The sequence below is a fragment of the Pholcus phalangioides genome, unplaced genomic scaffold, assembly GCF_987345545.1.
Source record: "Pholcus phalangioides strain wild (caught in Gottingen) unplaced genomic scaffold, Ppha-v1.0 ptg000024l_1, whole genome shotgun sequence".
Lineage (NCBI taxonomy): Eukaryota > Metazoa > Arthropoda > Arachnida > Araneae > Pholcidae > Pholcus > Pholcus phalangioides.
In genome coordinates, this window is record NW_028301616.1 from 28787690 (window position 1) to 28801220 (window position 13531).

The window sequence follows — 13531 nt, forward strand, 5'->3', positions numbered from 1 at the left end:
TTGTTTTATATATCCATTAAACCAGGGGCTATTAACCTACGGATTGCGACCAAACTTGGGTCACCGGGCTTCCGAGATGGATCGTTTAAGCCAAGGGGCTCTTGAGCTATGAGTCCTGACCAAAACTTGATTCACAGGGGGCTCTCGAGAAGGGCTGTACAAATACAGTTACAGCCAGGGTTTATCGAGCTGTGGGTCACAACCCAAACTTGATTCGCAGGGGGGGGGGGCGGGATGCGACACCTAGACAGGGCCGTCTTAAGAGCATCATGGGCCCCCGGGCCAAGTGGTTTTTTTGAGGCGAGTGAGTGAGCGAGTGAGATCTAATGCGCCAGTGAATGAGCAAATAAGTCAGTGAGCGAGCAAATGAGTAAAAGAGTCAGTGAGCGAGCGAATAAGTCAGTGGGAAAATGAGTCACTGAGTGAAAAAATTAGTCAGTGAGTGAAAAAATTGAGTCAGTGAGCTGTGAATTGTTAGTCGGTGAATTTGCAATCGATTAATTTTTGGTCGGTGAATTTCACTAGCGGTGAACTGGTGGCAATGAATTTTTATTGTAAACCCACAATATTAGATGGAAATTGGCCCATTTTGGTCGAAACAAACGCAGTATGTTACGTGCTATGTTTTGGGGTTCATACAGAATAAAATAACATTAATCTGTTACTTAGAAAACGAAAGATTGATTTCGGTTAATTGTCAAGAACAACACGTGGCCCCCCGTTAATTTATTCCCACGTTTTTCGAGGCACGTTCACGAACTAAAATTGAGTTTTTTACCTATAAAAAATCGGTAAATGAAGCAAATAAACAAACTGTACCAAAACATACCGGGTCCTTTGGCTCCTCCTTTCATGAGTCGGCCGAGCCTGAAAATAACGGCTCTTTCATATTCTTGAACAACCTGCAACGGACATTCCTCATAATTAATATCATTGAGGGGAAAAAAAAATTATGCAAATTTTACACGAAATCGATTATTTCCAGCTAAAAATATTCAAAAAGTCCCCGCCCCCCCCTTCCGTAATATCATATAGTTTAATATTTTTTTTCCCCGCAAAAATTTCGTGTTTTAAATTTCGCGGAGTTTTGTTTTTCCTCCGTTTTGTAATCGATGAAATTTTATTCAATGATTTTAGTGAAATTTATTTTTAGCTGTGCACGCGTGCGTGTGTAGTTTTCCGTTGAGATGATTTTTCTCAGTCCACCTTTTTGGGGACTATTCGTAAACGGGACTAAGTGAAAGGGACGAATACTTTGAGGACCTAAAAAAAAACTAAATAAACAGGGGTGGAATGTTTTGAGGGACCAGAAAGAACTAAATAAAATGCTCAAACACAGACCAGCAAAAAATAAAGTAATTTGCGGACCGGCAAAAAATAAATGAATGGGAGAAAAGATTTGCGGACCGGCAAAAAATAAATAAATGGGAGAAACGATTTGCGCACCGGCAAAAAAATAAATAAATGGGAGAAACGATTTGCGGACCGGCAAAAAATAAATAAATGGGAGAAACGATTTGCGGACCGGCAAAAATAAATAAATGGGAGAAACGATTTGCGGACCGGCAAAAATAAATAGATGGGAGAAACGAGCTGCGGACCGGCAAAAAAATAAATAAATGGGAGAAACGATTTGCAAACCGGCAAAAAATAAATACATGGGAGAAACGATTTGCGGACCGGCAAAAAATAAATAAATGGGAGAAACGATTTGCGCACCGGCAAAAAAATAAATAAATGGGAGAAACGATTTGCGGACCGGCAAAAAATAAATAAATGGGAGAAACGATTTGCGGACCGGCAAAAATAAATAAATGGGAGAAACGATTTGCGGACCGGCAAAAATAAATAGATGGGAGAAACGAGCTGCGGACCGGCAAAAAAATAAATAAATGGGAGAAACGATTTGCAAACCGGCAAAAAATAAATACATGGGAGAAACGATTTGCGGACCGGCAAAAAATAAATAAATGGGAGAAACGATTTGCGGACCGGCAAAAATAAATAGATGGGAGAAACGAGCTGCGGACCGGCAAAAAAATAAATAAATGGGAGAAACGATTTGCGGGCCGGCAAAAAATAAATAAATGGGAGAAACGATTTGCGGACCGGCAAAAAATAAATAGATGGGAGAAACGAGCTGCGGACCGGCAAAAAAAATAAATAAATGGGAGAAACGATTTGCGGACCGGCAAAAAAATAAATAAATGGGAGAAACGATTTGCGGACCGGCAAAAAAATAAATAAATGGGAGAAACGATTTGCGGGCCGGCAAAAAATAAATAAATGGGAGAAACGATTTGCGGACCGGCAAAAAATAAATAAATGGGAGAAACGATTTGCGGATCGGCAAAAAAATAAATAGATGGGAGAAACGATTTGCGGATCGGCAAAAAAATAAATAAATGGGAGAAACGATTTGCGGACCGGCAAAAAAATAAATAAATGGGAGAAACGATTTGCGGACCGGCAAAAATAAATAGATGGGAGAAACGAGCTGCGGACCGGCAAAAAAATAAATAAATGGGAGAAACGATTTGCAAACCGGCAAAAAATAAATACACGGGAGAAACGATTTGCGGACCGGCAAAAAATAAATAAATGGGAGAAACGATTTGCGGACCAGCAAAAAAATAAATAAATGGGAGAAACGATTTGCGCACCGGCAAAAAAAATAAATGGGAGAAACAATTTGCGGACCGGCAAAAAATAAATAAATGGGGGAAACGATTTGCGGACTGGCAAAAAATAAATAGATGGGAGAAACGATTTGCGGGCTGGCAAAAAATAAATAAATGGGGGAAATGATTTGCGCACCTGAAATTCCTTTATAACGAAATTTTGTTATAACGAAGTGATTTCTCCGGTCTTTTGGAGTTCGTTAAAACGTTAAACGTTCGACTGTAGTAACTGAACCACAAACGCGTTTTACTTTTTATTTACATGACGAATTGAAGTAGAGACTTTGCCCAGGTTCCCTTAACCACAGGAAATGGGGCTCCTCCCCCCCCCCCCAGGTGGCGAAATATATATATAGAGAGAGATAATTTTTTTTTTCTTGGTGGTTTTCTGTGGTTGTCCAAGTTTCAAGGTGTGTATTCGAGCCGTCCCCCCTCCCCCGTTTAAGAAAGTCGTTCCAGAGAGAGAAATCAGAACTAGTGCATTCGAAATTCACTTTTAATACGCACAGAAGACATTTTCTTATTGTTAAATGAATAGAAAAGCGTGCATAAGATAGAAGGGGTTACCTTGATGCAAAAGAACAGAGAAACGGGAAAAGTGACGACGATGAGCAAATACGAGAAGGCCGTGAGAAACATGGCGCACATACCGGGCCCTTCATTGCTGCTCGCTGTAATTCAAAAAAAAAAAGAAAAGATAAATATGAACAACGATTCCTCAAAAATAGGTATTAATAACAATTGTGTGTTACAATAACCCCGAGAGAATAAATCGAAAATGTACGGGATGATTCCATAATTCCCCTTGGCCGCAAATCATTGGCGAACCGTTGATCCTAGAGGCATACTTGCAATTACAGAAAGCATCCAAATAACGTGCAGTACGCAGATATGCCATTCATGTTGCAAGGGGTTGTGTAGTTATTAAAATGAAAAAAATAATAACTTTTTCATACGGACACCCTGTTGTAAAAAAACCCAATAAGAAAGGTGTTACCCTGTCTCTCCCGATGCCAACCCAAAATATTCTATGTTTTTCAACTTCAATATTCACTGAAGTATTCGAATTTAAAAAAAATCTCCAATTTGAATCTTCAATTTCAATCCATTTTTCAGATTCAAATATGTCAGAGAATATTGTAGTTAAAAACGTGGAAGCTTTTTTTCTTGGTTGGCCTCAGGAGAGACAGGGAAACAACTTTCTCTAATTGGGTTTTTTTTTAGAACAGGGCTGTCCGTATAAAAAAGCGTTAATTTTTCTTATTTTGATAACTATAACCCTTTTGATAACCCTTGCAACATGAATGACGTATCTGAGTTCTACACGTTATTTGGATGCTTTTTCCATCTGGAAGTGTGCTCCCAGGATCAACGGTTAGCCAGTAAAATGCGGCCAAGGGTAATTGCGGTATATCATCCTGTACGTATCCACCAGTAGATTCAACGCCCCCGCCCCTTCCCCCAGCGTGATCAAAGATGCTTGGTGAATCAGTGAATCTAACGTGCATTGTTGTCCAAAACTAAGAAAAAAATTCAATTATATGCATTTTGATGAAATTTATTGAGTTCCTGCCCACGTGGGCTTTCACTGTCAAAGCAGTCCCTTCTTCTTCGGGTGTTGAAGGGAAGGTATATGGTCTCTCATGTTTTGTCCAAATGGAGGTACGTCGAGAATCAGTGTCCAAAGGCTGGCTGAATCGCGACTCGTCTGTGAAAGGAACGTTAAAGGCCCGTCCCACGAGAATTTGCTTGGGGAACGCTGGGTAAGATAATTAAAGTTAATAAAAGTCTTTGTTGGCCATAAACCGCAAAAAAAACCACAGCCGGCGTGAAGTAATCCGTACTTGTTCGGTCATTCACAAAGGAAGACACTCGTTCCGCTGCCTTTGTATTGAAAGCCATAAAAATTATTGCTTCCCCGCGGCCCGAGACGACCGCGGACCCTGACAAAGACTTTTATTATCTTTAACTTTAATTATCTTACCCAGCGTCCCCTCGCAAACGCTCGTGGGACGGACCTTTTACCTCCACTGAAGTCTAATCCAACCCTGACGTGTTTTCATCTGCTCGTGTGCTGGACCAGAGAAAGGCCACGCAAATTCCACCTCTTTTACTATTCTTTCAACAACACAAATGATAACTTGCCCCGGGGTGACCATGTATCCAGTTGCGGCCCTGGGACCGACTGCCTAAGAGACTCTTCAACTACGTCATTTCCAGTATGACGTTCACGCCATGAGAGCTTTATGACCACTACTACTAAACCGCACATGCACCTAATCCGTATTCCTCTGCGGAACTTCTAATGAATTGGTACAAGTTGAAATCTGTGTGTCTCTGTGTTGTGAACCGTGAAGTCTGTTTTGGTGTAATGCTTGATATAGTGCTTCCAGCTTCCGTCTGTGAGTTTTTCGAACTATGAGAGAAGTGTAATGATTGAAGATTTGTACACTTTTACGCCTCTTGCTCTCTGTGGCGAGAGCTTTATGACTGTGAGAGGGTACTATAGCAGTGTTTCTCAACCGCTGGGCCGCGGCCCGGTAACAGACCCTGACATTAGTCGTACCGGGCCGTGAGCGATTTACTGTTTCATTTTTCCATTGGTCGTGTGTATGACCGGGCCTTCCACTCACAAAAAAGGAATCAATCGGGTCGTGGGCTTCCCAGGGTTGAGAACTACACACACACACTGTACTATAGTACCGTCTTCCTCTCTCCTCACAGAGTAACATACACAAACATTTTTCCTGAATGAATATGCCATTTAGTTCATTCACATTTTCTTATCGAACCTGTACAAGAAAATTATAGTTAATTCATCCCAAAACATGGATTCGTCATGACTTCGGACTCAAACCCCAGGACTACACGATGTTTAAATAACTATTATTGAGATACTAAAGATAAAAATACTGTAATTTTCACATTTCTGATAATTTGATGGAAATTGTAGGAAACTGAATAAGACATGGAAAAAGGAGCTACTAATTCCAATGAAAGGTTTGAAAAATGGAAACGCAATTTTCCCCCATGATGTGCGTGTCAAATGAGTCATTAAACCCCAGAGGGTGGGTGGGCATGTGTTTCACATTTTTTTTTTTTTTGCGCTGGTCTCGATACGGAAGTATATTAACATCATAGCCGATAGCGGTCACGTATGCAATGGATAATTAAATTGGCGCAGTCTCGGTTCTACATGAATGAATTTTTTTTTGAACGTCGACACGTGAGCAGATATCAACACATAACGTGCGGTGAATTTATTTCTATTAATATGTACAACACACCACTCCCCGATTTACGAACAGTTTACGTTCCGAGTGCCGTTCGCAAGTTGAAATCACGTCAATTCGGCGAGAATTTACCGATTTTTCACGAGATACTCACCGATAGTACGGATACAGCAAACATCTCTTGGGCAGGGATTACACTATAAAAGTTTGATAAAATCACTTTTATAAAAAACTTGAAAAATCCAACTAGGGCAGAAACTTCAAAATACGGAATTCACATACTGAAGGCGGATTTCTGGTAACCCTATCCCTTTTCAGCTTCTTTGTTTAATCTAAAAAAAACCGGTATCTTAAGAGACTAGTGTTTCCACTTCCGCAGAGGAAATATAGATGGCGAGAGATCGCACATCAATTGCTGCTGCTCTGTCTTTTTCTTCCGATTTTCGGAAGATGGATTACCTGATCACAAAATTTTCTCACAAATTGTGTTTCTAGAGCGGTTCCAGGAACATACGGAACGTACACTAACAAAATAAAAATGAAAACGTGTATTTTCTATAATTTTTGACGATGTAACGCACGTCTTTTCGTGGTTAAAATGGTAGTAAATTACCATAACGATAATAAGAGAAGGGAAGATGAGTTTAGTCTAAAACTCGCCCTGTAACTGGGCCTGCTGTGTGGTGTCATGGGCACGATATTGTAAACTGTTGAAATTTAACGAGGAAAAAAAAAAAAAAAAAAACCAGTTCCCGAGCATGAGGTCGAAACAAACCACAAATAAGTGTTTCACGGAGAGTTTCTGCTCGTCAAAAATGCAAAATAGATTTGCACCGGAACATAAATAATGAAAACAACAGCTGCCATCGATAAAAAAAAAAAGGCGGGGAATAGAGGATTCTTTGTTGCTCTTCTTGTGATGGATCCTTCAAGACGCACGATGAAAGAAAAAAAAAGAACTGCATTGTACCAATAACAGCCTTTCTCCACCATCACAGCGGTACGTAAGTATCTATCTTTGGTGCTGGAGCGTAAACTCTCGATAAAAGAGATGTGTTAGGCCTTCAACAAACTTTTTATCCAGTTTCCCAGAATATATATCATTCCCAAGAATCTTTTCATCTTTTGCCATTACGCCATAATTTTGACTGTATATTTAGTTTTCTTAAGACAGTGGTTCTCACAAACTTTTGTCGCTCGAGGCTCCCTTGTCTATTCATGGTTCACCCGCGGCTCCGCAGACTAGTTCAGTGGTTATTGTGTAAGGCATAAATATTCACACACACGCAGATGAATATTTCCAGCTTGTCGTGACTCCCCTGAAAAAAGTTGGCGACGCACACTTTTTTTTGTGAAATGCTGTCTTGAGACAGGCGCCTATGAAGTAGAACGGACTCGTCGTTCATCTTTTAGGAAAGAATAGGTTTGCTGGTTCAAGTGATGTAGTAAGCTAGAAAACGACGATAATATCTTTCAAGCTGAATTGCTAGCGTTATATATGGCAACCATAAAAGCTCAAGGATTCCAACAAGCAACTATAATCTATAGCGATGGCCTTTCAAGTATATATGCAATACAGAACCCGATGACCATCCATGCTATGGCTAGGGATATTCGGCAGGTCCTCCACAAGAACCCACAAATTCGCATATCTTGGACCAAAGCGCACGCTGGTGAGTGGGGGAACGAAGAAGCAGACGCAATAGCCAAAGCAGCGACAATCAATGGCACACAGTCAATGAAAATATTATTACCATCATCCACAGTTGAACAAAAGGCAAGGAAAGAAATACTCAATCTATAGAAAACCAGATGGAATGATGCCAAAACTGGATGAAGTGCCCGCAAAATAGTACCAAAAGTTTCATACAACGCAAAAAATTGGAGCAGAGAACTTGTATTTTTTACAACCAATCACGAACCGTTTCCAAATTACCTTCACCGCTTCAAAAAACGAGGAACAGATCATTGCCTTTGTGGTGAAATCGGCACTCCCGTCCATTACTTGACAACATGGCTGTGCACATGGCATACTAAAAATGCCACACTCTGGATGATCAGAGAGATTTTTAAAAACAAAAGTATTTCCGATTGTATACGTAGATTGTGATCTCGTAAATGATTTTATACTTAGATTATGATTTTATAGTTGTTACGATTGTAATGTATATTTTGTAATGTATGCTTTTTTATGAATAAATTGCCAGAGGTATCCAGTCCGTGAGGGCAATGAGCCGATATTGCCATATGGTGATGTGGCCTGGGTACCTTTCGGTTTGACGGTGTCTCGGAAATCGTTGCAAGAAAAAGCAGGATAGGGAGCAGTGATTTTGGTTTTATGGGTAATACTGAGGTCGTAATAAACACCCCCTCCCCCCCCCCCCCGTCCTTGAATGGAGATGCCAGCATAGCATATGCAGGGTGATTCCCATATTTCCCCTTGCCGCATTTTACAGGAGAACCGTTGATCCCAGAGATATACTGCCAATCAGAAAAAGTATCCAAATAACATGTAGACCTAGATACGTCATTTTTCAATGCTGCAGGGGGTTGTATAGTTATAAAAATTAATTTTTTTTTATCTGGACACGTTGTACTCAAAAACCCTATTACAAAGTTATTGCCACGTCTCTCCTGAGGTCAACAAAAAAAAATCCACACCTCTAATCGCAACATTCGCTGAGATATTTGAATTCAAAATTGGATAAAATTGGGGTGATCGGTTCAAATACCTGCTCTTGATCATTCGATCGTTATAGTCACCCTCATATTCTACGCGCAAGAGCCAATTAGACTGGGAGCTACTATTTATTTCCGATTTCGAACGACATTCCGCCTTTTTATACTCACCGAACGGTTTGTGCGTTAACCCCTAGGTGCGGGACTCCCTTCGGTAGTAGTCTTTTTCTGCGGTCATGTTGTCGTTGTTTCTGATTCTTCGCAGGAAAAAAAACTACAGCTGCAGTAGAACATTTTGAATAAGGGGACTTATTCTGTGCACACCCTGTATATATCCTTCATACACGTGTATGGAATTCAACGTCTTTCTAAAAAAGTATTTTCCTTTTTTTCCCGATGAAGGAAGTAAAGAAAAGATAAGAGGAGCTCGTAAAATATATGAAGGAAGGGCCCAAAATTATCTCAGAAGACGAAGTGCGTATGAGTGGTTCGAATCTGTCGACGGAACACTAAAAAGTGAAAGTCACTACAAAACACCCCGTTTTAGCAAAACAAAATCCAAGCACCCTTTGACGGCACCACCACCAGAAACATGTAAAGGGGACGTTTGTGTAGTCAGTTTGCGAAAGAAACCAAGCTTCAATAAAAGCTTCAGAAAAAAAAAACGGGGGAGGGGGGATGTATATATATTAAACTAAAAAAAAGAAAGCTTCATGTGCAGAAGAAAAATTAGCGGTAGACCAATTTACACTACAATCAGTGGAATCAGGCACATAGAGAGGCACCAAGCCATCAGAAAGCTATGGTTCCTGCAGCCTGCAGGAGCACGCCTATGCCTGATTTAACACTGGTCCGTCTACAGCGGTGTTTCCTAGAGTGGGTAATATCGCTTCTTGGTGGGCGATGAATGGTTTCAGGGGGGCGATAAAAGCTACAGGTTTAGCATAGGATCCCATGGGTTCGTTTGAGTAGGGGGGCGATGAGAGAGAAAAAAATTCTAAAGAAGGGGGAAGGGGCGATGGAACAAAAAGTTTGGAAAACTATGGTCTCTCTACAGCATAGTTTCTCAATTTTTTTTTGTCCCATCTCGCTCCTTCTTCAGAAATTTTTTTCTCCCATCGTCCCCCAAGGCCTTCTAACCCATAGGATTCTATGTTATACCCGTATTTTGTACCGCCCCCCCCCGGAACATTCCATCGCCCACGTTGGGAATCACTGGTCTACAGTGAAAGTGTGGAAAAATAAAAAAAGCAATAAAAAATTTCCTTTATTCATAAATTCTGAAATACTTTTGATTCATAAATTCTGATGTTTCCTTGATTCATAAATTCTGAAATTTCTTTGATTCATAAATTCTGAAATGTCCTTGATTCATAAATTCTGAAATTTCTTTGATTCATAAATTCTGAAATTTCTTTGATTCATAAATTCTGAAATTTCTTTGATTCATAAATTCTGAAATTTCTTTGATTAATAAATTTTGAAATTTCTTTGATTCATAAATTCTGAAATTTCTTTGATTCATAAATTCTGAAATTTCTTTGATTCATAAATTCTGAAATTTACTTAATAAATTCTGAAATTTCCTTGATTCATAAATTCTGAAATTTCCTTGATTCATAAATTCTGAAATTTCCTTGATTCATAAATTCTGAAATTTCCTTAATTCATAAATTCTGAAATTTCCTTGATTCATAAATTCCGAAATTTCCTTAATTAATAAATTCTGAAATTTCTTTGATTCATAAATTCTAAAATTTCCTTGATTAAGAAATCCTTCTTTTCATTAACTCTGAATTTTCATTGATTCAAAAATAATTTCTTTCATTTATTCTGAATTTTCATGTTGATTCAGAAATTATTTCTTCCATTAATTCTGAGAAAACTTCCATTGCTTCAGAAATTATCTCCTCTCATACAGTAATTCTGAATTTTCCTTGATTCAGAAATCAATTCCTTTCATTAATCCTGAATTTTCATTGATTCCAAAATTATTTCTTTCATTAATTCTGAATTTTTATTGATTCGGAAACTATTATTATTTTTGTTATTAATTCTAGCTCTTTTTCTTGATTCAGAAACCATTTCTTTAATTCTGCATTTTTGTTTAGCGTTTGTTCAACACACATTATGAAAGCGTTTTTTATTAAATGCCTTTTTGGGTGCCAACTTCTCTATCCGAAAAATACGTAATATCATGGCTAAAGGGTTCCCCCAGAAAAATTTCTATACTTGGGGGAGCCTCGGCATTCGTCGAAACAGCCAGAACCATAATCGCACGCACACCAACATGCAAATTTTACCAGTTATATACGTAAATAACAATCCATATATTCTCATATACAGCAATTACGTAAATGGCATTTAACTATGCCCATACCAGCAAGAGACGCGTCCGATTCTTCCTTCCCACGGTGTTCATGTAAAACGACCATCATGTCCAACAAATTCCAATCACGCCCTAAATTGATTTCCACCCAAGTTACCATGATTATATATTTTAAATATTATTTTTCTTGTAGTCAACACGCAAATATATTCAGGTATCCATGCTGTGAAGTCATTAGTGTTAATTAAGGTCGATATCCGTGGTCTCATGTTGTTATGTTCGAATCGCGGACATGTCACGGACTTGTACCGATACACAGATTATACGCGAACCCCGTCTCTTTCCTGTTTTTTTCCCACCCATAGCCAATCATTATCATTATTCTCTTTGTCCTGGAAAAAAACTTTCCAAACATGCAGAACAACAGGAGTTTGTTCAATCCCGATTTTTTTCAATAGGGTAAGGCTTGCGATATCACCTCACATTCATGGTACTATCGATTTGTTTCGATCAATTGTTTTTTTAATGTGATTTTTTGAGAGCTCGGGAGATTTTCATGTTGTGGAAATTTACATGAATTTTGTATTAAAGGTGGGGAGGAATATATAAAAAAATTTTTTTTTTAGACTGGAAAATCGTATATTGGGACTGTACAATTACTATTACGCTATTGAAGATCGGTGAAGTTGTTATAATTCCTGGGAGATTTGTTTCATTAACAGTATTATTGTAAGCGTCACACTTGTGAAAATAATTGCTTAATAATTAGGGCTGGGAATCGATAAAAATTTAATCGATTAATCGAACATTTTCAAATGCTATTCATTCATAGCAAACGCAGTGTTAAATAATTATGTAATATTAATTTGATGCTATAAAAACATATATTCCATTCATTTCACGCATCTATCCACTGAATGGATGTAAAATAAATATAGAAATATATTAACAAATAAAGGCCAGAACACTCTTTGCCAGAAACATGAATGTGGAAATTTTTAGAACTTGGAGAACGACTTTTGAATACTTAACTTCCCATGTTGCTCTATAGAAGTTGTTCTCCTAAAACGTTTTGCAAAAAAACGTGTTTCAATAGGGATACTCATTTGCACATTTCTGGGAAAACTTCGCAAAATAAGTGGTCCAGCCAGCGGATAAACTCAACAGTGAGAATTCGCAATTTCATGTCTCTCTGGCATAAGGTGGACGATATGCTGAACATGCTTGTCATATCCTGGAATTTCTTAACTTGGATATTGGTTTTTTTTTTTTTTTTTTTCAAATCGGTATTTTTAGAAAGAAAGCGCCATAAAATAAAACATCTAAATTTTTATACGATCTCCCTATTCTCTCACTTTTAAAGTTGTTGAAGGGGAAAAACTATGGAATGATTCGATATTCTTCAACTCACGATGAAATTCTCAACCTCCAAAATTTCTTCAACTGCGTATATATGTGTATTGATATTTGTACATTTGTTGTACTCTTTTCATAACATATAGGTGTTTAAAAGTTCTTTTATGCCAAAAATGTAACATTGATTTTTGTTATTATTAAATTATATAGATAATCACTAATACTTGAAACAAACAATACCTTTATTGTGCGTAACACGAGAATGTATCTAGCAATCAAAATACTAAATTGTTAGACCATATGATGTTTAAGAAACTCCTATAACTTATTCTAAGCACAATAGTAAGAATGACCAAGTTTGACTATTATATGGCATATTTACTATCATTTATAATGCAATGGTTTTCCAATTGATATGCAACTAAACGTGCAAAACAATGCTTTGTATGTCAAGTGAAGCTAGCTCTGTTTTGGTTGAAAATACTCTTTAAAACTCTGTATTTATACAACCTAAGCCAATAAAAATTTTAGATGGTAATAAATGAGTTTAATTAGTGCAGCATTAATAGGTACTGCCCGAGGACTTCCAATATGGAATAAAATTTTGAGCAGATCAGAAAATTTAAAATATCAAAATACATATTTTATTATTCAGTAACTATACAGTAACTAAAAATACAAAACACTTTAATCTGCATAAAATAAGCAGATGTAGCATAAAAAAAGTAAGCTACTTTTTTTGTTATTTAACATATCTATCAGGTTGTAAAAAAGAATCATTTGACAACATTGACAATATATAAATATTTGACTGTTTTAATACGTAAGTAAATAAGTTTTTGTTGGTTTCTGAAGCCAAAAACCCTAATGCTGATGCCCTATCACACATATTTTGAATAAACAGCTTTATTTCACTTAGTAAATTGAACACAGGTATTCAGTAGTTCAGATGAAATGGACCACAGAATTACATATAATCTGTTCTAGACTCGTTTGTATGTCAAAAAATTCAAAAACCAAAATTTCAAATTCTAATCAATATTTTGTTTTAATTATTGCAATAAATTAGTGTTTAAAAATAAAATTTAATATACGAAAAAGTAAGTTTCTTATGTTATCAACCTATTGTGTTCAAAATATAATCCAAAAACCTTTATTTAGGTTTTTGACAGTTTAAACCAGTTTTTGACGCTTGTCAAAAACCCAACCCATCTTTACAATGGTTTGCCTCTTCTTTAATGCTGCCAGTATTA

At 37.6% G+C, this 13531-nt stretch overlaps 1 protein-coding gene across 4 annotated transcripts in view; it reads right to left on the reverse strand.

Moving 5' to 3' along the window:
• Window positions 1-13531, reverse strand: part of LOC149069161 (band 7 protein AGAP004871-like) — an 88279-nt gene that overhangs the window by 11913 nt on the left and 62835 nt on the right. For all 4 annotated transcript variants that reach the window (XM_089251022.1, XM_089251023.1, XM_089251024.1 and 1 more), the window contains 2 exons: window positions 3249-3352; window positions 830-902 (listed from right to left, as the gene is read on the reverse strand). In XM_089251022.1, coding sequence (XP_089107148.1) covers window positions 830-902; window positions 3249-3352 — 177 coding nt within the window. The remainder of the gene's footprint in view (window positions 1-829; window positions 903-3248; window positions 3353-13531) is intronic.